This window comes from Gopherus flavomarginatus, chromosome 21, assembly GCF_025201925.1.
Source record: "Gopherus flavomarginatus isolate rGopFla2 chromosome 21, rGopFla2.mat.asm, whole genome shotgun sequence".
Lineage (NCBI taxonomy): Eukaryota > Metazoa > Chordata > Testudines > Testudinidae > Gopherus > Gopherus flavomarginatus.
In genome coordinates this window covers 21,929,647-21,955,214 of record NC_066637.1, presented here as the reverse complement: position 1 = coordinate 21,955,214, position 25,568 = coordinate 21,929,647, and the positions used below count along the sequence as shown (strand labels likewise).

Below are 25,568 nucleotides of genomic sequence, written 5' to 3'. Positions count from 1 at the left end.
GAGCATGCAGCTGCTGTCACCCCATGCTGCTCACACATACCCAGACTGACTGCAAAGTGAAGTCCCGAGCCAGTCACACCCCAAACCCACTCACTCGCACATGGTTGCTGATATTCTCCTTCTTCCCACTAACAGTCTAGAGGTGAAAGGCTCAAAAGCTAATTGCCAAGCCCCTGACTCAGCTAGTTCCCATCTACTGTCAATTCCATCCATCCCATGCTGATCAGAAGGGCTACAGTGTTGTGACCCTGCCCAGCCTTCTAGATGATCTGCAGAGCTTCCTCTTACCCCTTCAGGAATATGTCTGGATGGTGAGCAAGGGGATTCCTCTGCTCTCCCCTGATTGAATCTCTCTTGTTCCTAGGAAAATCCAAGGAGTTCTGCTGCATTAAACAATCATTAGCTGTGGCTGCGTGCATGTCCCAGATTGCCGCCCTGCATAGAATTCACTGAGTTACTTAAAACACAGGGAGAGAGTGAGCAGCCAAACTGTTATATGTTGATAAGGGGAAAAGAGCGAAACTGCCAAGAAATTAGATCTCATTTTGGATAATTAAAGGGAAGGTGGCAGCTTTCACCCCAGGCTGCATCTTCTCAAGGAACAATAAAATGCGCAGAACATTGCTGGCTGCATCTCTGCAAACACCTAATGCCCTGGCTGCCTAGGGGGTGCAACCCAGGACATGTCTGTGACTCGGGAAGTGGAAAAATTGTAAAGAGTCCAGCGGAGGGCAACAAAAATTATTAGGGGGCCGGAGCACATGACCTATGAGGAGAGGCTGAGGGAACTGGGATTGTTTAGTCTGCAAAAGAGAAGAATGAGGGGGGATTTGATAGCTGCTTTCAACTACCTGAAGGGGGGTTCCAAAGAGGCTGGAGCTCGCCTATTCTCAGTGGTGGCAGATGACAGAACAAGGAGCAATGGTCTCAAGTTGCAGTGGGGCAGGTCTAGGTTGGATATTAGGAAACACAATTTCACTAGGAGGGTGGTGAAGCACTGGAATGGGTTCCCTAGGGAGGTGGTGGAATCTCCTTCCTTAGAGGTTTTTAAGGTCAGGTTGACAAAGCCCTGGCTGGGATGATTTAGTTGGTGTTGGTCCTGCTTCGAGCAGGGCGTGGGACTAGATGACCTCCTGAGGTCCCTTCCAACGCTGATATTCTATGATTCAATTAATTAACATCCCCTAATGAGGGCTGAACTCCCCTGGCAGGGCTGTGACAGCAGGAGAGGCCTGGCACCCAGGGCATCCCACAGGGCATGGAGGGAGCCTATCTAGCTCATCTATAATGGGGCACCTCCATTACAGCCACAGCATGGACCAGCCTGAGGATAACCGCCTGCAATGAATCCCTGTGCTACTGACAACTGCTGGGCCAGAGCCATGCATGTCCTGCAGAGCCAGACCTAGCGCCCTAACAATCAGCTCCAAGAACACAGGCCTCCACCACTTGAGCTAGAGGAGAACTTCCTGGGGTGACATTAGGAGCAGCTCTCTTATCCTCTCTGCACCAGACGCTCTGATGCATACACCCTTTTTTCTGGTGACTGTCACAGCCTTAATCACAGCCCCTGCCTCTTGGCACTGCTTCTTATGAAAAATAAAAGCAGGACATGGGAAGAGGGGATTCTGAGTGCTGCTGCAGGGGGAGGTTGTTTTGAAAAGTATGTTTCTGGTCAAATTGAAATAAAAATCATGGAGCCATTTCCCTGAGTCTTTGTCTGGTCCCTCAGCTGCCAGCAATATGCTGCAGAGTAACTGACGCTCAGGACATTTGTCACTGTGCACCTTGCGGCTTGCTGCTGTTTGCATCCTGAGCACTATAAGACCCACTGTGACACTACTGGGGAGGGGGAACTGCTTGGCAGCAGGATCAGGACGGGGTTTTTCCTATTCAAATCCGCATCAGAAGGTGCAGTGAGAGGATCTGGGAGAGGCTAGCTGGCTGATGTGCCATGGCACCAGTTAGACAAGGAGATTCACCTCCAGCCTTCTCCCCCGTGCCATACGACCTGGTGGGAATGTGAAGGCCCCACAATGGCTGTGCAATCCCTGAGGGCTTCACTGCTCTGCCAAAACCACAGCATGCACTTCTGAAATGTGACCTCTCTGAGACACAAAGGGACTGGCTGCAGCCTCTTTACCATCCCAAACCGAGCAGTTGCTGGCATTCCCCTCCAAAGGAGGAGCTTTCAGACTGGGGCAGCTGTGACGAAGTGGGACTGTTCTTAATGTTTCCTCTGAATACTGTGTGGGTGCCTCAGTTTCCCCTATGCATTTCTTAAGTCTCCAGTGTGTATAAAATGGCCAACACTCTGTCTCCTGGAAACAAATGGCCAGGGCCCTTCATCCTGCAAGGGAATAGCTAAAGGTGAACAAAGAGGTCAGGTGACCTCCTGGCCCGGGAAAGGAACTCAGCAGAGAAGGAGGGGCTGGAGGATCCTGGGCAGACTTGCTGCGGGAAGCACAGGGAGGGGGATATGCTGAATGCTCCAAGCTCAGAGCCAGCAGGTGAAGCCGTTTGAGCTTCCTGCCCTGCAGACAGTCTTCTCCAAGGGAGAGGAGGCTCCCCAAAGTCCTGACTGGCTTGGTGGGGAGCAGTTCCAGAGCATTGCGCAGGGACTCCATGACAACTGGTGGTAGCAGTGGGATGTACTGCACCCCGTGAATGGCGCTGCTTGCAGTAAGTGACTGGGGAGCAGTAAAACAAAAGAGGGATAATGAGGACCAGGCGTGCTGAAGGCTCAGAGACGGACGGTTTCAGGGGGCAGTTAACCTCTGGGAGTGTGTGACCTGCGAGAAGGACTGTTGGAGTAACGAGGTTCCTCTGAGGACTGCGGGGAGCAGTCTCGGGGCGGAGGAGCTTGCTGCTCAACCCTGGGAGAGAGAAGGATTTTTGCAGTAGCAGGGTTCCCCGGGGGATTGCAGTGAGCAGTCCCAGGGGCGGAGAAGTCTGCAGCTTGACCCTGGCAAAGAGGTGGTGATCACGAGAAGGGCTGGCACACCAGGGGTTCTTCCTGGAAACCATGGGGGAGCTGAGAGCACACAGGCCTCTGAGTCCAAAGTAACTTGGTAACAGAGGAGTGATGGCCTATCACCATCTCCTTAAGAAGGACATTGTGATCCTGTGCACAAAGAGAGGGTTATGCATTGGGAAGTTCACCAAGGCCCAGTTAATCGTGCAGTTGGACGAGGAGGACCGCTTTAAGGAGCAGATTCCTGACCGATATGGGGCTACAAAAGGAACTGGAAGCAGCAAGAGCAGTAGCCAGGCATCCCCAAGAGTCTGGTCCCCAACCAGATAGGGGTCTTCACAATCAGGTTCCCCATCGGGGGGACCGGAGATGGATGGGACTGGAGTTGAGTCAGAGAGCGAGAGGACCATGAAAGAGAGCAAGACCCCAAGGAAAAGCTGCAGGAGAAGCAGCAGCAGCATGGACCAGCGATGGTGGAGCGGAGAGGCATAGAGGGCTCCCCAGGGGTGAGTGGGGATATACCTTGGGCTGCCAGTTCCGCAGGGAAGTTTGACACTAAATTGCTGCCCCTGGTTAAGAAGCGGGGGATGTGGATGCCCACCGTACTGCCTTTGAGCAGGCTGGTGATTTGAATCAGAGGGACCCTGCGGAAAGGCCCCGGTATCTAGCTCCCTTGCTGGCTGTCAAGGCCACAGATGCTGTCAGCCAGATGGGTGGGGTGATGGACAGACTCCCACTCCTGGCCTGGGCCTATATGTCTACATGGAGTCTCCTGGTTTCAGGCCCCTCAGTCCCCCAGCGGGAGAGGAAGGTGGTGGTCAATGGGGAGACCTGCCTGGGATGGCGAGACCCTGGGGCAGAGAGAACTGTTGTCAGGCCCTGGGTGGTGCAGCCGCAGATGCTGAGGGGCTGGGTGACCTGGGTGAAGGTCCCCGGGGTGAAGCCCCTCGCCCTGCCTATGACCTGGATCCCTGTGCAGACTCAGGAGGAGCCAGGCTGGCTGGTCGTTGGGGTTCTCCAGGATATCGGCTGTGAGGTCCTGTTGGGGGCTGACTGTCTCCCCTTGGGACAGGATCCAGGCCCTGCTCCTGTAATGGCCGAGGATTTGAATTTGAAGCCAGGGAACTAATTGGTTAAGATGGAAATGGTCAGTGAAAATGCAAATGACCTGGCTGGCAGGGGGGAGGGGCTGCTGGGCTCAGGATACCTGCCTACCTATAACCAGACCCCTGGGGCTGAGTGGGAGGGAGAGATGCACACTGGAGAGCGGGCTCACGCTGGCTCTGATGCTGGGACCAGAGCAGAGAGCTTGTGGCCCGTCTGCACTGGGACAGCAAGGGCAGCACTGAGCACGGGGGGAGCTGAGACCCCAGCTGAGTTGGGGGACGCACAGGCAGGGCAGGTCGGCTGCCAGCCAGGTTTGCCTGGTCCAGACATGCTGCTGGGAACTGATTACACAGCAGGGAGGGAGCTACCAGGGACAGGGCTCAGGGGGGCTGTGACCTCAGGCCCAGCCAGCGAGAGGGAGCAGGTCCCACTCCCTTCCCCAGCAGCTGAATTCCAGACCAAACAGCAGAAGGATCCCTCCTTGGAGAAGCTGAGGGAACTTGCTGGCCACAGCGCTGCAAACTCCTTTGGGGAAGGCTGCAGGGACAGAGTCCTGCGGGAGAAGGGATTCCTGTCCCAGGAATGGGCTCCCCAAGGGAAAGTAGAACTGGGGGGAATCAGGAGGCAGCTGGTGGTGCCCCAGGAATCCACAGGGTTCTTCCCTCTCAAGTTGCTGGATGGGAGGAGAGTGGAAGGGGAGAATTGAGAGGAGAAGGGGGAAGACCCCCTGGTGGATCTCTTCCCTGAGGTGGGAGCCAATCTCCCCATCAGGCGTTCCCCATTCAGTCACTGGGAAAGCAGCCCAGAACCTGGAGAGAGAGGTCAAGGACCTCAGACTCATAGACTTTAGGGTCAGAAGGGACCAATATGATCATCTAGTCTGACCTCCTGCACAAAGCAGGCCACGGAACCCTACCCATCCACTTCTATAACAAACCCCTAACCTATGTCCGAGTTATTGAAGTCTTCAAATTGTGGTTTCAAGACCTCAAGCTGCAGAGAATCCACCAGCAAGGGACCCATGCCCCACGCTGCAGAGGAAGGCGAAAAACCACCAGGGCCTCTGCCAATCTGCCCTGGAGGAAAATTCCTTCCCGCCTCCAAATATGGTGATCAGCTAAACCCTGAGCATGTGGAGACTCACCAGCCAGCACTCAAGAAAGAATTCTCTGCAGTAACTCAGATCTCATCCCATCCAACATCCCATCACAGACCACTGGGCATACTTATCTGCTGATAATCAAAGATCAGTTGCCAAAATTAAGCTATCCCATCATACCATCCCTTCCATAAACTTATCAAGCTTAGTCTTAAAGCCAGGTATGTCTTTTGCCCCCACTACTCCCCTTGGAAGGCTGTTCCAGAACTTCACTCCTCTAATGGTTAGAAACCTTCGTCTAATTTCAAGTCTAAACTTCCTAGTGTCCAGTTTATACTCATTTGTTCTTGTGTCTACATTGGTACTAAGCTTAAATAATTCCTCTCCCTCTCTAATATTAATCCCTCTGATATATTTATAAAGAGCAAGCACATCCCCCCTCAGTCTTCTTTTGGCTAGGCTAAACAAGCCAAGCTCTTTGAGTCTCCTTTCATAAGGCAGGTTTTCCATTCCTCGGATCATCCTAGTAGCCTGTCTCTGAACCTGTTCCAGTCTGAATTCATCCTTCTTAAACATGGGAGACCAGAACTGCACACAGTATTCCAGATGAGGTCTCACCAGTGCCTTATATAACGGTACTAACACCTCCTTATCTTTGCTGGAAATACCTCGCCTGATGCATCCTAAAACCGCATTAGCTTTTTTAACGGCCATATCACATTGGCGGCTCATAGTCATCCTGTGATCAGCCAATACTCCAAGGTCCTTCTCCTCCTCTGTTGCTTCCAATTGATGTGTCCTCAATGTATATCTAAAATTCTTATTATTAATCCCTAAGTGCATGACCTTGCACTTTTCACTATTAAATTTCATCCTATTACTATTACTCCAGTTTACAAGGTCATCCAGATCTTCCTGTAGGATATCCTGGTCCTTCTCTGTGTTAGCAATACCTCCCAGCTTTGTGTCATCCACAAACTTTATTAGCACATTCCCGCTTTTTGTGCCAAGGTCAGTAATAAAAAGGTTAAATAAGATTTATCCCAAAACTGATCCTTGAGGAACTCCACTAGTAACCTCCTTGCAGCCTGACAGTTCACCCTTCAGTACGACCCGTTGGAGTCTCCTCTTTAACTAGTTCCTTATCCACCTTTCAATTTTCATATTGATCCCCATCTTTTCCAATTTGACTAATAATTCCCCATGTGGAACCGTGTCACATGCCTTACTGAAATCGAGGTAAATTAGATCTACTGCATTTCCTTTGTCTAAATAATCTGTCACCTTCTCAAAGAAGGAGATCAAGTTGGTTTGGCACGATCTACCTTTAGTAAAACCATGTTGTAATTTGTCCCAATTACCATTGACCTCAAGGTCCTTAACTACTTTCTCCCTTCTCCTACTTTCTCCTTCCCCTACAACCATTTCTTCTATGAGGTCCTCACTGCTCACCAAAACCAAATCTAAAATGGCATCCCCTCTTGTTGGTTCTTCAACTACTTGGTGAAGAAATCCATCTGCTATCACATCCAGAAAAATCTGAGCCCTCGCATTAGTGTACAGACATCTTAATTTTTGCCGCTTGGCTTCACTGACATTCTCTACCCGGTTAGGCACAGACATTCTACCACCAGCATCACCTGTTAGACTGGTATCTACACTACCCTTCCTCCTTATGTCAATTCTTCTGTCCACGGCTGTATCCTCTCTTACTTTGTTTTCTTCCCTCTCAAGGTTAAATTCCGGCGTGGAGATCACCTGGACGTCTCCCAACCATCTCCCTCAAATTCCTAGTTTAAAGCTCTCTTAATCAGTTGGGCAAGCCTCCATCCTAGAAGTCTATTTCCCTCCTTACTCAGATGAAGTCCATCCCGAGAGAACAGTCCTCTGTCCATAAATTCTTCCCAATGACCGTACATCCCAAAGCCCTCCTGATAGAACCACTGCCTGAGCCATCCGTTGATTGCCATAATCTTGTCACACCTTTGTTGCCCTTCTCTAGGAACCGGCAGAATCCCACTGAAGATCACCTGAGCCTTGATTTCCTTAAGCGTCTTCCCCAGTCTGGCATAGTCTCCCTTGATACATTCCAGCGAGAATCTAGCCGTATCATTCGTTCCCACATGAAGGACAATCAATGGATTCTTTCCCACTCCCGCTAGGATCCTTTTCAGCCTCAGGTCCACATCCTGTATCTTAGCACCTGGAAGACAGCACACCCTTCTGTTCTCCTGGTCAGCTCTAGTTACAGGCCTGTCTATTCTTCTCAGTAAGGAGTCTCCAATCACGTAGACCTGCCTTTTCCTGGTGGCTTTAGATGGGATCCAGACGTTCAACAGCCCATGGGCCTCACCAGTGGGGCTGGTCCCCAAGGGAGATGGAATGATCTGGTTCAGGGGGAACTATTGGAAGCTTAAAGCCATCCCGGTGTGCGATGCCTACCCTAGGCCTGGGGAGATTCTAGACAAGCTGAGGGGGATGGAGAACGTGGCCCTGGTGTACATCAATGACATGTGTGTCTTTAGCCAGACCTGGGAGAAACAGGTGTCCCAGGTGAAGAGGGTGCTGGGCTGCCTCAAGGAGGCAGGACTGACGGTAAAAGCTGAAAAGTGCAAGGTGGAGATGATCAGAGATTGGTCCATTTCCCAGACCAAGAAGTAGGTCCAGGCCTTTATCAAGATGGCGGGGTGCTACCGGAGGTTGGTATCCCACGTTAGCCCCCTAGCTGCCCCATACCTGAGCTATGTGAGAGGGGGAAGCCAGACGAGGTGGTTTGGACTGAGCAGTGCCAGAGGGCTCTCTGTATACTGAAGGAGGCTCTAATCCTGGGCCCGGTAAATCTGGTAAATCCAGACTTTGCCAAGCCCTTTGCAGTGTTCACCGACGCCTCAGATGCAGGGCTGGGCACAGCGCTGATGCAAGCCGGTGCTGAGCGGGGGGAGACACCCCATCGGCTACCTGAGCAAGAAACTGCAGCCCTGGGAGCAGAACTCTGTGGCCTCAGAGAAGAAATACCTGGCCATGGTGCAGGCCCTTAGAAAGCTGCAGATGTATCTATTTGGGTGGCGCTTTACTGTGTATACTGACCACTCTCCTCCGACGTGGCGGCGTCTCATAGACTCATAGAATACCAGGGTTGGAAGGGACCTCAGGAAGTATCTAGTCCAACCCCCTGCTCAAAACAGGATCAATCCCCAGACAGATTTTTACCCCAGTTCCCTAAATGGCCCCCTCAAGGATTGAACTCTCAACCCTGGGTTGTCAAATGCAAGGGGCTGATGCTGAGCTGCTAGGGACAGAGACACCTGTTCAGAGGGTGGCCAAGGTCAAGATGGCGGCTCGTAACCAAGAGAGCCCAAATTGCAGCCCTTCAAACTGGAGCACTGGGAAAAGACCCAATCCTAGTTTAAACCCCAGAGGTATTGGGGTGGCAAAAGGGCACAGGCTGTATAAACCTTCCCACATGCAGCCTGCAAGCGCCATCAAGCACAACAGACCCACAGGAGGGCCTGAAACTGGAAGGGCCTGGTGTAACTCCCACTAAGGAATGGGAGAGATGATGGGGCATCCATGAGAACGTTGGTGGGTTCGAACTTCCCCAGGTCACCGGCTAAAGTGACCTCGCTCAGTTCGGTCTCGAAGTGGGGAGAGATGTGACTAAGTGGGACTGTTCTTAATGTTTCCTCTGAATACTGTGTGGGTGCCCCAGTTTCCCCTATGCATTTCTTAAGTCTCTAGGTGATGGGATAAAGGCCAGTGTGTATAAATCACCGACACTCTGTCTCCTGGCAGCTAAGGGCCGGGGCCCTTCCCCCTGCAAGGTGATGGCTAAAGGTGAACAGAGAGATCAGGTGACCTCCTGGCCCGGGAAAGAGACAAAGGCCAGAAAGGAGGGGCTGGAGGGGGTTTTTCAGTTAGGAGCTGGCTGGGGACAGGAAGTGAGGGCAGACGGGGGTGTCTGGCTCGCTGGGCCCCAGAACGGACCAGGCTGAGGGGTCCGGTTCTCTGTACCTACAAGCTCTGTTTTAGACCCTGTTCCTGTCATCGAATAAACCTCTGTGTTACTGGCTGGCTGAGAGTCACGTCTGACTGCGAAGCGGGGGTGAAGGACCCTGTGGCTTCCCCAGGACCCCACCTGGGCGGACTCACTGTGGGAAGCGCACGGAGGGGCAGAGGATGCTGAATGCTCCAAGGTCAGACCCAGGAGGTGAAGTCGTGTGAGCTTCTTGCCCTGGAGACAGTCTGCTCCAAGGGAGAGGAGGCTCCCCAAAGTCCTGCCTGGCTTTGTGGGGAGCAGTTCCAGAGCATCGCTCAGGGACTCCGTGACACAGGGGTCTGCTCCTAGGAGCTTTACAAATGGATGATGCTCTGTTGGAAACCCATAGCAGGGCCCCAGTCCCATGGACAGAGCAGAACGCCCTCCCCCGCCCCTCCCAAGCATAGAACCACCGCTCAGCACCCACTCTGGCATTGCTGCCCCATTCCTTTCCTCTTGTTAGTTACTATTACGTATATTGGGTTAGCATCTAGAGGTCTCAGCTGAGATCGGGGGCCCGCCCTGCCAGGCGCCGGCTGGATCCTGCTGAGATCAGGGGGCCCCCATGCCAGGTGCTGCTCAGACTCCTAGTGAGAGCCAGTCCCTGCCTCAAAGAGCTTCACCTCAAAATAAACAAGATACTTGCTGGAAGGGGAAGTGATTTGCCAGAGCTCAGGACAGTGGAGTCGCTGGAATCAGAGTTCACAGCTCCTGCTCTACATCTCTATCTGCTGGACTTTCAATTCAATGTAAAGGGGTGATGAGGGGAGGGAGACAGATGGGGGCACTTCTGGGGGGCTGCTGCCCACACCTCTGTCTGGAGGGATGAAGCTCTTGGTCAGGGGCTCCTTGCTGGTGGGGGATGAGGTCTTTCCCCTTGCACTGGGTCCCACTGCTCCTCCCGGAGGGTTCTCCCTCCAGCCAGTCACAGAGGATGGAACCATCCTGGTGCCCTGCTGCCTGGCCCTGGGTGCATACATGCCCCTTTCTATGCCAGGGCAGGGTGTTGGTGCCCAGGGTGGCAGATGTGGGTTTCCACAGGTGCCAGCCCCACACCCTGTGGGGCTGCTTGGGGCTCAGATGACTGCAGAGGCCACGGGCACATTCTTTCCCACATCAATGGGGCTGCGGCAGCACATCAGGGCCCCCAGCATGCTCCTTCCAGGGCCCCTAAGCCCTCCCTCCCTGTCACCCCTCCCGCCCTGCTCCCTCCATGCACTGTACGGAGCAGGTCTCAGTCTTTCCCCTAGGAGCCAGCACAGGCTCTGGCCCTGTCGATGGGCTGGAGCCAGGGGCTGCAGCTCCCTGCTCTCTCTGCCTGTGCCTGAGAGGAGGCGACAACAGGCGCTGCAGGATTGTTGCTGGTTGCTATGGCTACAGAAAGAGTGAAATGGGGGGACGGGGGAGGGAAGAAGCTGGCGGAGTCCCCCAGGGACTCCGCTCTCCAAGCTGCAGCATGGGCTTGGCTGATGCCTATTAGTGCAATCGCCCTGACACACCCAGCCGCCAGGGAGCACAGAGCGAGGCCAGCACGGCACGCCCCTTCTCGCGCATGCCAGAGCAATGGGCCCCTCCAACCCAGCCTCTCTGACACCCCAGGCCAGTCTCCTGCCTCCTGCTGCAGTGGATCAGACAAGAGCCCATCTAGGCCAGCCTCCCATCTCTTCCACGGGCACAAACCAGATGCTTCAGAGGATGATGTGAGGGGGGAGGGATAGCTCAGTGGTTTGAGCATTGACCTGCTAAACCCAGGGTTGTGAGTTCAAAACTTGAGGTAGCCACTTAGGGATCTGGGGCAAAAATTGGTCCTGCTAGTGAAGGCAGGGGGCTGGACTCAATGACCTTTCAAGGTCCCTTCCAGCTCTAGGAGATTGGTTCCCATTCATCCTTTACTGGGTTATACCAATAATAATAATAATTGGAGATATACCAATCTGCTCACAGGGGAAGTCCCTCAATCCCTGGGCACAGCTCCTCCTGCGATTTCCAGCAGAAAACTGGCAGTGCCCTGCCAGGAGCACAGAGAGCCATGTGCCAACCCTGGCCAGACAGCTGCAATGCGGGATGGTTCCAGCTGCCCTCTGTCCCACGGGGCTAGTGCTCTCTCCTGGGGATGGAAACTTCTCAAGTGAGACCAGAGGCTGCATTTCCTGCCCTCCCAAAACCAACATACATGGCTGGGGCTCAGCCTCCCTAGTGATTCCTGAGGAAATGCCTGCCTCATAGCGCCCCAGATGGACATCAGTGCTCCAGCCCTCTGCCACAAGCATCATTCTCCTGGCTCAGACCATGCTAGAAGGGGTCACTAGAGAGTCATGCTCAGCACACCCACGGATGGCCCCAGCCTTGTTAGCTCTGTGAACTCAGGATCTGAGCTCACACGACTGGATTGGCTGCAGTGTGGCTGGGAAACTATATTGGCCCCAAAAACCACAATAAGGAAAGTGTGAGGTGGCTTCAACGCCTCACAGATGTGTGTATTTTATCCACACAGCACCAGCACCGTTAGTACAGATGGTGAAACTGAGGCACTGGGAGGGGAGCTTCCCAAAGACACCTAGTAGGTCAGTGGAAGAGCGGGGAACAGATCACAGGGCTCTGCCCAATTCTTCATCCCCAATTACAACTTCTAATGCATCTCAGCCTAGGCCAGCCCAGGCCAGCCCCTGGTTTGATCTCTTCTCTCAGATGGAAGAATTCCCACCAGCCACCACCCCAGTGAGGGCAAACCCTCTTCAGAAGGGGGCAGCATAAAACAGCAGGTAGTGTAAGGGCCTGGGATGCAGGACACTGGGACTTAACTATCTTGAGTAGTTTTGTATCATCTGCAAATTTTGCCACCTCACTGTTACCCCTTTTTCCAGATCATTTAAGAATATGTTGAATAGGACGGGTCCCTGTACAGACCCCCTGGGGGACACCATTATTTACCTCTCTCCAGTCTGAAAACTGACCATTTATTCCTACCCTTTGTTTCCTATCTTTTAACCAGTTACCGATCCATGAGAGCACCTTCCCTCTTATGCCATGACAGCTTACTTTGCTTAAGAGCCTTTGGTGAAGGACTTTGCCAAAGGCTTTCTGAAAATCTAAGCACACTGTATCCACTGGATCCCCCTTGTCCACATGCTTGTTGACCCCCTCAAGGAATTCTAGTAGACTGGTGAGGCATGATTTCCCTTTACAAAAACCATGTTGACTCTTCCCCAACAAATTATGTTCATCTAACTGTCTGATAATTTTGTTCTAGTTTCAACCAGTTTGCCCAGTACTGAAGTCAGGCCTGTAATTGCCGGGGTCACCTCTGGAGCCCTTTTTAAAAATTGGCGCCACATTAGCTATCCTCCAGAAGCTGATTTAAATGATAGGTTACAAACCACAGTCAGTAGTTCTGCAATTTCACATTTGAGTTCCTTCAGAACTCTTGGGTGAATCCCATGTGGTCCTGGTGACTCACTGACTGCCTGTGGGATCAGGCCCACCTGTGTCTGTCCCTGTGTCTTGCCTCCTCCAGCTAGGAAATGGGGGTCAGATAACACCAATCTACACCCTCCACCCATTCAAAGCACTCTGAGTTCAAGAGCCCAGCGCCCTGATCCAGCGGAGCTCCAGGCCCAGCTGATGCCATTGCTGGTGGGGAGGGGAGGCGGGGGGTGGAGAATCTCTTCCTAGTGCAAGTACTTATCCAGCACCGGGATCGTGGTATCCGAGCGCCTCAATAATAGCTGTCACCTTGCACCTGGTGAGCAGGGCACAGCTGTTACTCCCACTGTACAGATGGCAACTGCAGCAGAGAGGCTAAGGGACAGGCCTGAGGACACACAGGAAGGTTGTGGCAGTGCTGAGGATTTCCCAGGTCTTAGCTAGTGCCCTGGCCACTGGGTAGTGCTTTCTCCCCTCTGAGTGGCTTTGTGGTGCTTCAGGGAGCCTGGAGTCTGCAGCTCCCGTTCCAAGGCAGGAGACAAGCTAAGCCTCCCCCGTGCGCTGCAGGGGAGGATGGTACTATGGGGTTAAAAACCCAGAGCAGCTGCCCCTTGGCTCAGCGACATTGACACTCCAGCTCTACGGTGCCATCTAATGGCTGCCTGGCCCAGCCCCCCCCGGGCCGATGCAATGCTAGGCTCAGGGGCTGACACACAGCTGGTGCGGGTCACCGTGCACCCAGGCCCCCAGCCGAGCCCTGCTCTCTGGAGGACACCTCCTGCCCTGTACAGCACATGCCACAGGAACCTGCCAGGACCCAATGTGGCCAATGACCCTCAGGCCTGCACCAATGCCAGACTCAGCCAAGTGGCAGCATCTCTCTCACAGGGACAATGCCCCTTTCAGCTTGGCACCACCAATGCACCCAGAGTGTCTGAGAGGTGCCCATTGTCGGCTCTCAGGCTGCTTTGGCCCCGTTGCAGGATCCCTGCAGGGGATGTGCTCCTGGCCCTCATGTCCAGATTCCAGCTACAAACTTGGTCCCAGAAATCCCCGTCCTGCCCCTCCCTTCACTCCGGCCCTGCCCCACACACTGCCACAGGCAGGTTGCTGTGGGCGCTGAGCCAGGCAAGCACCTCTCACTGATCCCTGAGTGCCGACTGCATGCTTGAAAACCCGACTCCTGCTCATTCAGCACAGACAGTGGCCCTAAGACCCAGGATCCCACGGGATCCTCAGGGCCCCCTGGCATAACCCCAGACCCTCAGCCTCAGGATGCCTGCTCTACTGCAGCTCCCACTAGCCATGGGCAGAACAATGGTGATTGGAATCCTTCAGCTCGGCCATTCTAGAGCCAACCCAGCTCCTCACGCAGTGTCCTGGATAGTCAGGTTCCAACTAGTCCCAGCCCCTCCCTGCATCCCTGGCAGCTGCCTCTGAGCCCATCCCAGCTCCCTGCAGCCCCCCACGCGTGGCTCTGAGACCACCCCATCTCTGTGCCCCACAACCCTCAGGGGGCTAGGCCTCCTGCTAATATTTCTCTGTCCTTCCAAGTGGGGGCTCCAGAAACTGCCCTGAGAGCCAGAACATTTACAGCCTCTCCCCACCCCCAACAGCCTGAGCCCCTTGGCACCCCATGCCTCGGAGAGCCCTGTCTGTTCCCACTCCACCCTGGTCTCCTCCAGGATGGAGCAAGGACCACAGGGCCAGTCACCTACTCACCGGAGGCTTCTGTGATAGATGAATGACTTGTCCACCCTGAAAAACAAGATGGAGAAGCTAGTTAGACGGTTGGCCACGGCCCTAGGGGACAAGGGCCCCTCCAGCATGCAGGGCTCCCTCATCCATCCCTTGGTGACCACCTGCCTCCAGGGGGACATCGGGGCTGCGAGGAAGGGGAGCTGTGTCCGGAGACCTGGAGAGTAGGCAGGGAGGGGCAGACTGCTCTGGATGGAGCAGCTGCAGAGGAGAATGCCCTCTTGTTTGCATGTGAGGGGGTGGGCAGTCAGGACTAGCCATGCAGGGCAGCACCAGGGGGTGAATGGGACACAGGGAGCCACAGGGGAGAGTGCCTTGCAGGCAGCGGAAACCAGGCAGGAAGAGGAGTGATCCATGCCAGGCCTGTAGCCAGCTGACCCTGTGGTGGAGCTGAGCTGAGCAGAGGAGGCGATGACCTGGAGGGAACAAACCTCAGGCCCAATCAGCCAAGCTGGCAGAGAGAAGCCACGAACCCAGGCAGAGAGGGCACTAGCACCAGGGAGAAGCAGGCCCAGAGAGCCAGCTCCCAGGCCCTGGCATCGGGCAGGACTCAGCTCAGTAGGGCTAGAGGGCTTTGGAAAGGCCAAGCATTCTCCCCCATGACCCCACAACTTGAGGTGCTGGGACCCCTCCAGGCCAACTCCACGCTCCCTACCCCCTCCCTTCACGCCCACTGACTGCAGGGAACACTCCCAGGACTGGACCCTACTGAATTGTGGCTGGTGCTTGGGACCATCTTGGAGAAAGGGCTGAATAGCCAGGCCTGCTATTATTAGCCACCATTCATGCAGGCCCTTCACAGCCCCCACTCTACCTTGCTCCCTTCCCCAAGAACTTCCCACCATCTGGGGGGAACCTCTCAAATGCCCTGGAGCTGTGGGCAGCAGCAGGGGAGAGGCAGGGGCAGGAAGCTGGGCAGAATGGTGCTGGGCGGGATCCTGGCCCAGTCTCATTCAGTCCGGAGAGCCTGGTGAGCCGTTATTACTGGGTATGCTGAGGGGGCGCATAAAGGCCACAATCATGATCCAGGCCCCCACTGTTTGGTGCTGTGCAAACCCAACAAAAAGCCAGTCCCTGCCCCTCCCCCATTCTACCACTTGCAGCCCAATCTGTCCTCAGAGCAGGGATAAAAACAAGTCTTGAGTCCTGGAACCTGTCCGGCCAGCTCAGGCATCAGGCAGCTTCCTGCACAGCCCTGGGTCCGGTTTAAACTAGACACTGTCTGGAAACACACCATGGACACTGCTTCCCCCAGCAGCAACCTCATCTCCAGCGGCTATTTCACCTGGGAGGCCCCCCACCCTCACCCAATCACTGAGACACAAACTGCATGAAATGCAGCCACCTCTGGCATGAGGCACAGCTAGAGTGACCAGATGTCCCGATTTTGGGGTCTTTTTCTTATACAGATTCTTATTACCCTTCACCCTGTCCCGATTTTTCACACTTGCTGTCTGGTCACCCTAGGGCGGCACAGCAGCCAGGTGCTGCAAAACACAGCAGGGGAGTGACATGCTGAGCCAAGGCAAACCCCTCTGATTATGCAGAGACCAAAGGGGCTTGGAACAGCCCCCAAGACAGCCTGGCCTGGGCCTTCATTAAAATGGGGAGAATTTTAAACTTGGAGGACCAGATATTTAGCTGGTAGAAATCAGCATTGTGCCTGTCAAGGTTCCTTCCCCACTCTGAACTTTAGGGTACAAATGTGGGGAACTGCATGGACACTTCTAAGCTTAATTACTAGCTTAGATCTGGTAACTCTGCCACCATCCAGAAATTTCAGTGTCTGGAGCACTTTCTGTCCCCCCCCAAAACTTTCCCCTCCCTGGGTTGCCTTGAGGGACTTCACCAATTCCCTGGTGAAAACAGATCCAAACCCCTTGGATCTTAAAACAAGGAGAAATTAACCATCCCTCCTTCTTTCCCCCCACCAATCCCTGGTGAGTCCAGATCCAATCCCCTTGGATATTAAAACAAGGAAACATCAATCAGGTTCTTAAAAAGAAAGCTTTTAATTAAAGAAAGAAAAGTAAAAAAAATCATCTCTGTAAAATCAGGATGGAGAATACTTTACAGGGTAATCAGATTCCTATAGCCCAGAGGAACCCCCTCTAGCCTTAGGTTCAAAGTTACAGCAAGCAGAGGTAAAATCCTCTCAGCAAAAGAGGGACATTTACAGGTTGAGAAAACAAAAATAAAACTAATCCGCCTTGCCTGGCTGTTACTTACAATTTTGAAACATGAGAGACTGGTCCCTCTTAGTCCCAAGAGCGAACAACACCCAAAACAAAGAGCACAAACAAAGACTTCTCTCCACCAAGATTTGAAAGTATCTTGTCCCCCATTGGTCCTCTGGTCAGGTGTCAGCCAGGTTTACTGAGCTTCTTAACCCTTTACAGGTAAAAGAGGCATTAACCCTTAACCATCTGTTTATGACAGTGCCATTGACTTCAATGGAGCAGCAGCAATTCACAGCAGCTGGGGTTCACGACCACTGACTTCACTTGTGTTACAGCCAATTCTCACCAGCTGAAGATCTGGCCCCTCATTTACTCTTCTCCATGCCCTCTGGCTGCATCTTCCTGGTCTCAGTCAATAGCCAGACTAGTGAGTTTCCCAGTCTGTTTCTAGTAGTTTCACTTCCAGGTTGTCCTGTAGGGCTCTGGGGGCTGAACGTCCAGAGAGGAAGGGTCAAATCCCAAATCAGAGTTTTGTTTTAAGGTAACTAAGCTCTTCCTAACCTCTTTGGTCTGGGTCTCTGGGGACTGCTGGCTGCCTCCTGGGAGGAGGCCCTTCTCTTTCCCATGCAGGGCTCTTGACTCAGGACTGGAAGCTTCGGCCTGGTCTATCTGAGCAAAGAGACAACAATTTAACTAAATCAATGCACTGAAACTGGGGCAAACTCCTTAATGCCAATGCACTTAAACTGGCTTAACCATGGCTGACGGCACTTCAGCTTGCATCATAAGGTAAACTGATTTATACAAGGGTTAAACCAGGTTCAGTGCATGCGTGAGTGGCTGACGCTGAGAATCAATCAGGAACTCCAAAGCTAAAAGCAGGAGCTGCTGCAGCTCTCTAGTGCGGTTGTAACAGACTCGGGCCCTCTGCAGATACTGAGCCCAGCTGGGGAAGAGATTTCTCCATTTAACTAGCTCAGTGCAGTTAAACTGGGGCAGCTCTCCTCATACGCATCAGGCCTCAGCCCTCCAGGTGAAAAGCAAATGCCCCCAGCTGAAAGGTGGCAGAGGGATCATGTCGCTGCTGGTCTCACTCCCGACTGAAGAGACTGACGCTGAACTGGGAGCAGGTCACAATAATGCCAGCTGAGCTCAGCGAACAGAAACTTGGCAACGTTTCCCAGTCCCGCAAGTGCCGTGGACACTCGGTCAGGCAGCAAGATGGGCAAAGGAGGGTGTTACGGGTGCGCCAATTCCTCTGTCATTAGCACTGTGTGGGCAGTGCAGCGCAGGGCCGGCTCCAGCACCAGCCCAGCAAGCAGTTGCTTGGGGCAGCCAACGGTGAGGGGGGCACGTCCGGATCTTCGGCAGTGGGTCCCTCACTCCCTCTCGGAGCGAAGGACCAGCCAGCGAACTGCCACCAAAGACTGAAGCGGCGGCAGAACTGAAGATCGCGATCACGGCTTTTTCTCTTTTCCTTTTTGCTGCTTGGGGCAGAAAACCCCTGGAGCTGGCCCTGGTGCAGCATGTGCTGGGCGGGGCTGGGGCTGGAGACACTGTACAAAGAGCAAGGAGCTGGCAGTGACCAAAATTGGCAGGCAGGAGCTCTGGGGTCTAGCCCCAGATCTAAGTGCGGCTGACACAGCGACATCGCACAGGAGTGTGACCAATCCACCCCGAGTGATGCAGTGAAGCCAACATAACCGCCGGCGTAGACAGCCCTAGGTTCTTCCCTCAGCCCAGGGGAGCTGGATAAACTGGGAGAGCCCCTTGGGCTGGGCAGTTGCAGTGCACCAGCTGGCACCAGGCAGTGACTAAAATGCACATCACCCCCCAGCAGTGCCCTAGAGCTAGCTCCAGGGAGCTCAGCGTGTGGGGCTGTGCCCACAAGTGCCAAGGTGCACACGTGTGGGAGGGGGTCGCCTTGGTGTGAGGCACTGTGCAGCTGTGCTCAGCAGTTGCCTAGGCAACAGTGCGCACCCCACCTGGTGCGTGGAGGAGCCCTTCTGGTGCTATTTGCAAGGCAAGGTGCCCTGGAGAGGCAGGTACGTGCTAACCTGCCTGAGCCCTGAGGATGTACTGAGGGAACAGGGTATCCTGGCAACTAATGCACTGTGAGCCCGGCCCCAGAGCAGTAAACACATTCCAGCCAGATGAGGGTGAATTGTCATTTCTCCCCCAGCCCAGCCTGGCTCCATCCCCAGCCCTTCAGAACAAGACTAGGGGTCATGGAGAATGATCAGCTGAACACAAGCTCCTAGGGCAACACCCTGGCCAAAAGGGTAATCAGGTACCTGAGTTATGCATTCAAGTATCTCAAGGAGGAGCAGAGAGGTTAATTTACCTCTGTGCCTGGCACTGGGGCACCTGCTCCTGGCTCCAGCCACAGCTCAAGGAGGATGCTGATGAACTGGAGAGGGATCAGAGGAGAGCCAGGGAGATGATTAAACTGGATTAGAAAACCTGCCGTATAGAGACTGACTCACAGAACTCCATCCATTTAGCCTAACAAAGAGAAGGCTCAAGGGTGACTTGATCCCAGCCTGTAAGTACTTACGTGGGGAACAAATATTTCATAAGGGGCTTGTCAGTCTGACAGCGACAGCTCTGACCCGACCCAGTGGCAGGAAGCTGAGGCTGGACACGTTCAGACTAAGGCGAACATTTTTACCAGTGACAGTAATTAACCATTGGGCCAATTCACTGGGGTCATGATGGATTCTCCATCTCTGACCATTCTCAAAGCTCTGCCCTGGGGATTACTGGGGGCAGGTCTCTGGCCTGGTAGCTAAGGGGTGTCGTAGACAATGGAGTCAGCGTCACCCCCAGTCTAGCTCCAACATCTCTCAGCAGAGGCACAGCAGGGGTAGATCGGAGCACTGGCTGGGGAGCTCCCAGGAAGCCAGTCCCAGGCCTGTGTCTCTTGCCATTCCCCAGCCCTTGTAACACCAGCTCTACGGTGGGGGCAAGCTCAGAGCCACTCCCAGAGTAGAATCCGTCCCACCTCCACCCCAAGAGACGGGATTTCTAGCCACCTTTGTGCAATGGGGTGCCTGCCCAAGGGAGGGTGCCATGGCGGGGGCTGAGCCCGGCAGGCGAGACAGGGCCAGGAAGCCAGGCCGGGGCTGTCCACTCAGCTTGCACCCCTCAGCCAAGGTGATCAAGGGACCGAGTAGTGACTGCACCGATAAAGCCAGTCTGACCCCCAAACAACTCATGGCATCTCAGCTGTGGTCAGACACGCCTGGGCCCTCCCAGGGCTCTCTGCTGACCAGGGCAGGGCTCAAAGCAACACAGAGGTGAAACGCTGCAGCTCCCATCCCCAGGTAGCCCCCCAGCCCAGTCCTTCATCCCCCAGCTCCCCAACACAGCACCTTTCCCCAGCACAGACCCACAGCACAGACCCTTCTCCCAGCACAGCCCCCCATCCCCCAGCACCTCCCCAGCAGCACAGCCTCCCCATCTCCTTAGCACAGCACAGCATAGCCCCCCATCCCACAGCACAGCACCTCCCCCCCAAGCACAACACAGCTCCCCATCCCAGCACTTCCCCCACATTCCTCCAGAGCACAGACCCGCCACAGCACAGGGCCCCTTCTCCCTCCCACTGCCCTGCACACACTGGCCTCCTCCAGCCAAATCTCCCCAGGCTGCCTGATGAGTATCCTCCAGCCCCCTGGGGCTCCCATCAGACACCTGCCCCCTGGCTCCCAGGCTGGGTCCAGCCCCAGGAGGCACCGAACTCCTGGTCCAGGTGTCACAGGGCTTGGAGGTGACTCCCCCGTAACGCTGGGCCCAAGGCCCTCAGCCTGGAGGCAGCAGGCCCATTGTCCAGCCCCTGGGGCAGCCCCGTCCTGGCTCCCTGCCAGGGCTCATGTGCTGAGTCCTCTCAAGGGGCCGAGAGCCACGATTCAGCAGGGGGAAACCACTGCAAACAGCATCGGGGCAGGCGGCCCCCTGAGCCGGGGCAGGCAAGTGCTGCGTGAATCACATGCACCATGCAGCTCGGCCAGTGCTGACCTGCAGCCCCCGGCCAGCCCCGTCCTGTGCCCCCCCAGCTCTGCCAGGGCCCCTCCATCCCCCACCCACAGTCCCACCCTGTCCCCCCCAGCACTGCCAGGGCCCCTCCATCCCCCGCCCACAGTCCCACCCTGTCCCCCCCAGCACTGCCAGGGCCCCTCCATCCCCCACCCACAGTCCCACCCTGTCCCCCCCAGCACTGCCAGGGCCCCTCCATCCCCCGCCCACAGTCCCACCCTGTCCCCCCCAGCACTGCCAGGGCCCCTCCATCCCCCACCCACAGTCCCACCCTGTCCCCCCCAGCACTGCCAGGGCCCCTCCATCCCCTGCCCACAGCCCCACCCTGTCCCCCCAGCTCTGCCAGGGCCCCTCCATCCCCCACCCACAATCCCACCCTGTCCCCCCAGCTCTGCCAGGGCCGCTCCATCCCATGCCCCAGTCCCACCCTGTCCCCCTCAGCACTGCCAGGGCCCCTCCATCCCACGCCCACAGCCCCACCCTGTCCCCCCAGCTCTGCCAGGGCCCCTCCATCCCCCACCCACAGTACCACCCTGTCTCCTCAGCTCTGCCAGGGCCCCTCCATCCCCCGCCCACAGTCCCACCCTGTCCCCCCAGCACTGCCAGGGCCCCTCCATCCCCCGCCCACAGCCCCACCCTGCCCCACCAGCTGTGCCAGGGCCCCTCCATCCCCTGCCCACAGTCCCCCTTGCCCCTCTCCCAGCTCTGCCGGGGCCCTTCCCTCCTTCCCTACCCCCTGCTATCCCCGCCCTTCCCCCCCAGCTCTGCCAGGGCCCCTCCATCCCCCACCCACAGCCCCACCCTGCCCCACCAGCTCTGCCAGGGCCCCTCCATCCCCTGCCCACAGCCCCACCCTGCCCCCTCAGCTCTGCCAGGGCCCCTCCATCCCCACCCTGTGCTATCCTCACCCTCCCCCCCAGCTCTGCCATGGCACCTCCATCCCCTGCCCACAGCCCCATCCTGCCCCCCAGCTCTGCCAGGGCCCCTCCATCTCCACCCCATGCTATCCCCGCCCTGCCCTCCCAGCTCTGCCATGGCCCCTCCATCCCCTGCCCACAGCCCCATCCTGCCCCCCAGCTCTGCCAGGGTCCCTCCATCCCCACCCCGTGCTATCCCCGCCCTGCCCTCCCAGCTCTGCCAGGGCCCCTCTTACTGTTCCATGCTGATTGGCCTGGGCAGTGATGGTTAATGGCTCATGAGGGCAGGGGGTTAATCCGTGTCTGGCTGGCACTGTGATGGGTGCAGCAGGCTCTGAGCACCCAGTGCCATCATGATTATTGGCTCAGTGCAAGTCTACCAGCCCCTCCAACTTCAGTGCACTACGGAGCACTCTGAGCCGGGAGTCTGCCCCCAGCTGACTCTGCAGGGCCAGGTCCTAGCCCGCTGCTGGGACCCACATTCTGACACTGGCCGCCAGCCCCGCTCACAGCTACGGACCCAACCAACAGTGCAGGGGCAGAACTGGACTAGCAGGTACTGCCACAGGGCAGCAGCATGGGGAGATCACAGAACCAGGGGAAGGGTTGCCAGAACTGGACTAGTAAAGCAGGCAGGAAATAGGCTGCAGATCAGGACTCACAGAGCTAGGTGTGGTGGGGAGCCGAGGGCTGCAGGTCAAGATTAAGGAGGGCCAGCAGAGCTGTGTGTGGGGAGCCAAGGGCTGGGCTAGGAAGGGGGGTGCAGGTCAGGATTAAGGGGCACATGCAGAGATGTGCTGGGGGGAATCCAGATCTGGGTTAGAAGGGGGCTGTGGGTCAGAAGTGAAGGGCACTGTCTGGGGGGAGTCCAGGGGTAGGCAGGGGGATGTGGGTTGGGAGTGAGGGGCACATGCAAAGATGTGTTGGGGGGAGCCCAGATCTGGGTTAGAAGGGGGCTGCGGGTCGGAAGTGAAGGGCACTGTCTGGGGGGAGCCCAGGGGTAGCAGGGGGATGTGGGTTGGGAATAAAGGGCATGTGCAGAGATGTGCTGGGGGGAATCCAGATCTGGAGTAGCAGGGGGCTGTGGGTCGGAAGTGAAGGGCACTGTCTGGGGGGAGCCCAGGTCTGGGGTAGCAAGGAGATGTGGGTTGGGAGTGAGGGGCACGTGCAGAGATATTGAGGGGAGCCCAGATCTGGGTTAGAAGGGGGCTGCGGGTCGGAAGTGAAGGGCACTGTCTGGGGGGAGCCCAGGGGTAGCAGGGGGATGTGGGTTGGGAATAAAGGGCATGTGCAGAGATGTGCTGGGGGGAATCCAGATCTGGAGTAGCAGGGGGCTGTGGGTCGGAAGTGAAGGGCACTGTCTGGGGGGAGCCTAGGTCTGGGGTAGCAGGGGGATGTGGGTTGGGTGTGAGGGGCACTGGCAGAGATATTGGGGGGAGCCCAGATCTGGGTTAGAAGGGGGCCGCGGGTCAGAAGGTAAGGGCACTGTCTGGGGTGAGCCCAGGTCTGGGGTAGCAGGGGGATGTGGGTTGGGAGTGAGGGGCACTGGCAGAGATATTGGGGGGAGCCCAGATCTGGGTTAGAAAGGGGCTGCGGGTCAGAAGTGAAGGGCACTGTCTGGGGGGAGCCCAAGGGTCGCAGTGGGATGTGGGTTGGGAGTGAGGGGCATATGCAGAGATGTGCTGGGGGGAATCCAGATCTGGAGTAGCAGGGGGCTGCAGGTCAGGAGTAAGGGACACTGTCTGTGGGGAGCCCAGGTCTGGGGTAGCAGGGGGATCTGGGCTGGGAGTGAGGGGCACTGGCAGAGATATTGGGGGAGCCCAGGTCTGGGTAAGAAAGGGGCTGCGGGTCAGAAGTGAAGGGCACTGTCTGGGGGGAGCCCAAGGGTCGCAGGGGGATGTGGGTTGGGAGTGAGGGGCACTGGCAGAGATGTGTTGGGGGCAATCCAGATCTGGAGTAGCAGGGGGCTGTGGGTCAGAAGTCAAGGGCACTGTCTAGGGGGACCCCAGGTCTGGGGTAGCAGGGGGATGTGGGTTGGGAGTGAATGGGCACTGGCAGAGATATTGGGGGAGCCCAGATCTGGGTTAGAAGGGGCCGCGGGTCAGAAGTGAAGGGCACTGTCTGGGGGGAGCCCAGGGGTAGCAGGGGGATGTGGGTTGGGAGTGAGGGGCACTGGCAGAGATATTGGGGGGAATCCAGATCTGGAGTAGCAGGGGGCTGCAGGTCGGGAGTAGGGGACACTGTCTGGGGGGAGCCCAGGTCTGTGGTAGCAGGGGGATGTGGGTTGGGAGTGAGGGGCACTGGCAGAGATGTGTTGGGGGCAATCCAGATCTGGAGTAGCAGGGGGCTGTGGGTCAGAAGTCAAGGGCACTGTCTGGGGGGAGCCCAGGGGTAGCAGGGGGATGTGGGTTGGGAGTGAGGGGCACTGGCAGAGATATTGGGGGAGCCCAGATCTGGGTTAGAAGGGGGCTGCGGGTCGGAAGTGAAGGGCACTGTCTGGGGGGAGCCCAAGTCTGGGGTAGCAGGGGGATGTGGGTTGGGAGTGAGGGGCACGTGCAGAGATGTGCTGGGGGGAATCCAGATCTGGAGTAGCAGGGGGCTGCAAGTCGGGAGTGAGGGACACTGACAGAGCTGCATGAGCAACTTTGCCCAGCCCCCGTCCATTCTGCCCAGCTCCGTTGCTCTCATGTGTGCGGGGCTCACGGACCCCTCCCTGCCCACAGATGCCGGGGGCTGCGCGGGGACACCTACCCTCCATAGGCCCCGAAGGTGAAGCTCCGCTTCCTGGAGCTCATGCTGGCAGGCACGGGCAGGCCCAGCTGTTGGAGCCGGGGACGCCAGTGACAGCCTGTCCCGATCCCCGGCTGCTGCAGCTGCAGAGCCAGTTACGCTACCGGCCTCGTCTCGCTGCCTCCCCCGCCCCCTCCCCGCCCGCTCCAGCTTCTGTCCCGCCCAAACTCTGCCCGGCTCCAGCCAGCACAGACAGGGCAGGCCCTGGCTCTGCCAATAGGCAAGTGTCGCCTGGCAACCCAGCTGTGCCTCGCAGGGCCCCTGAAACAGGGAACCACCTGGAGCAGCTGGCAAGGAGCTGCCCAGGGAGCCATTAACTCCACGTCTCCGCTGGGCACCAGGGAGCCCATTAGCTGAGTGGGGCTGGTGCCAGCCATTCACCCACAGGAGCCTCATCAGCACCAGCCATCTGTCTGATGGGAACAGAGACCCCAGCCCCCGGCACACCATCACCGCCGGGGCCTCGGCCTGGGCCCCAGCCACACCGCTCCTGGAGGGTTAGCATCATCCGCACAAGGAGCCACAAGCCGGGGGCGCTCTCCTCTAGGCCACAGCTGGTCCCCAACCCAGCACTGCCATGGGGAAGCCGCACCGGAGTCCCCGGGCGATGCTCTGGAACTGCTCCCCACAAAGCCAGGCAGGACTTTGGGGAGCCTCCTCTCCCTTGGAGCAGGCTGTCTGCAGGGCAAGAAGCTCACACGTCTTCACCTTCTGGGTCTGACGGTGGAGCATTCAGCATCCTCTGCCCCTCCGTGCGCTTCCCACAGCGAGTCCACCCCAGCGGGGTCCTGGGGAAGCCACAGGGTCCTGCACCCCCACTTCGCAGTCAGACGTGACTCTCAGCCAGCCAGTAACACAGAGGTTTATTCGATGACAGGAACATGGTCTAAAACAGAGCTTGTAGGTACAGAGAACGGGACCCCTCAGCCTGGTCCGTTCTGGGGCCCAGCGAGCCAGACACCCCCGTCTGCCCTCACTTCCTGTCCCCAGCCAGCTCCTAACTGAAAACCCCCTCCAGCCCCTCCTTTCTGGCCTTTGTCTCTTTCCCGGGCCAGGAGGTCACCTGATCTCTCTGTTCACCTTTAGCCATCACCTTGCAGGGGGAAGGGCCCCGGCACTTAGCTGCCAGGAGACAGAGTGTCGGTGATTTACACACACTGGCCTTTATCCCACCACCTAGAGACTTAAGAAATGCATAGGGGAAACTGGGGCACCCACACAGTATTCAGAGGAAACATTAAGAAAG

General features: G+C 56.6%; 1 protein-coding gene across 1 annotated transcript in view; it reads right to left on the bottom strand.

The window, feature by feature from the left end:
* RAP1GAP (RAP1 GTPase activating protein) overlaps positions 1 to 24,386 on the bottom strand; it is a 167,192-nt gene extending 142,806 nt beyond the window's left edge. The window contains exons 1-2 of the mRNA XM_050931225.1: positions 24,284 to 24,386; positions 14,362 to 14,397 (exon numbers count right to left, since the gene is read on the bottom strand). Of these exons, the coding sequence (XP_050787182.1) occupies positions 14,362 to 14,397; positions 24,284 to 24,327 (80 nt within the window). The 5' untranslated portion in view covers positions 24,328 to 24,386. The remainder of the gene's footprint in view (positions 1 to 14,361; positions 14,398 to 24,283) is intronic.
* Positions 24,387 to 25,568: the final 1,182 nt, after the last annotated feature.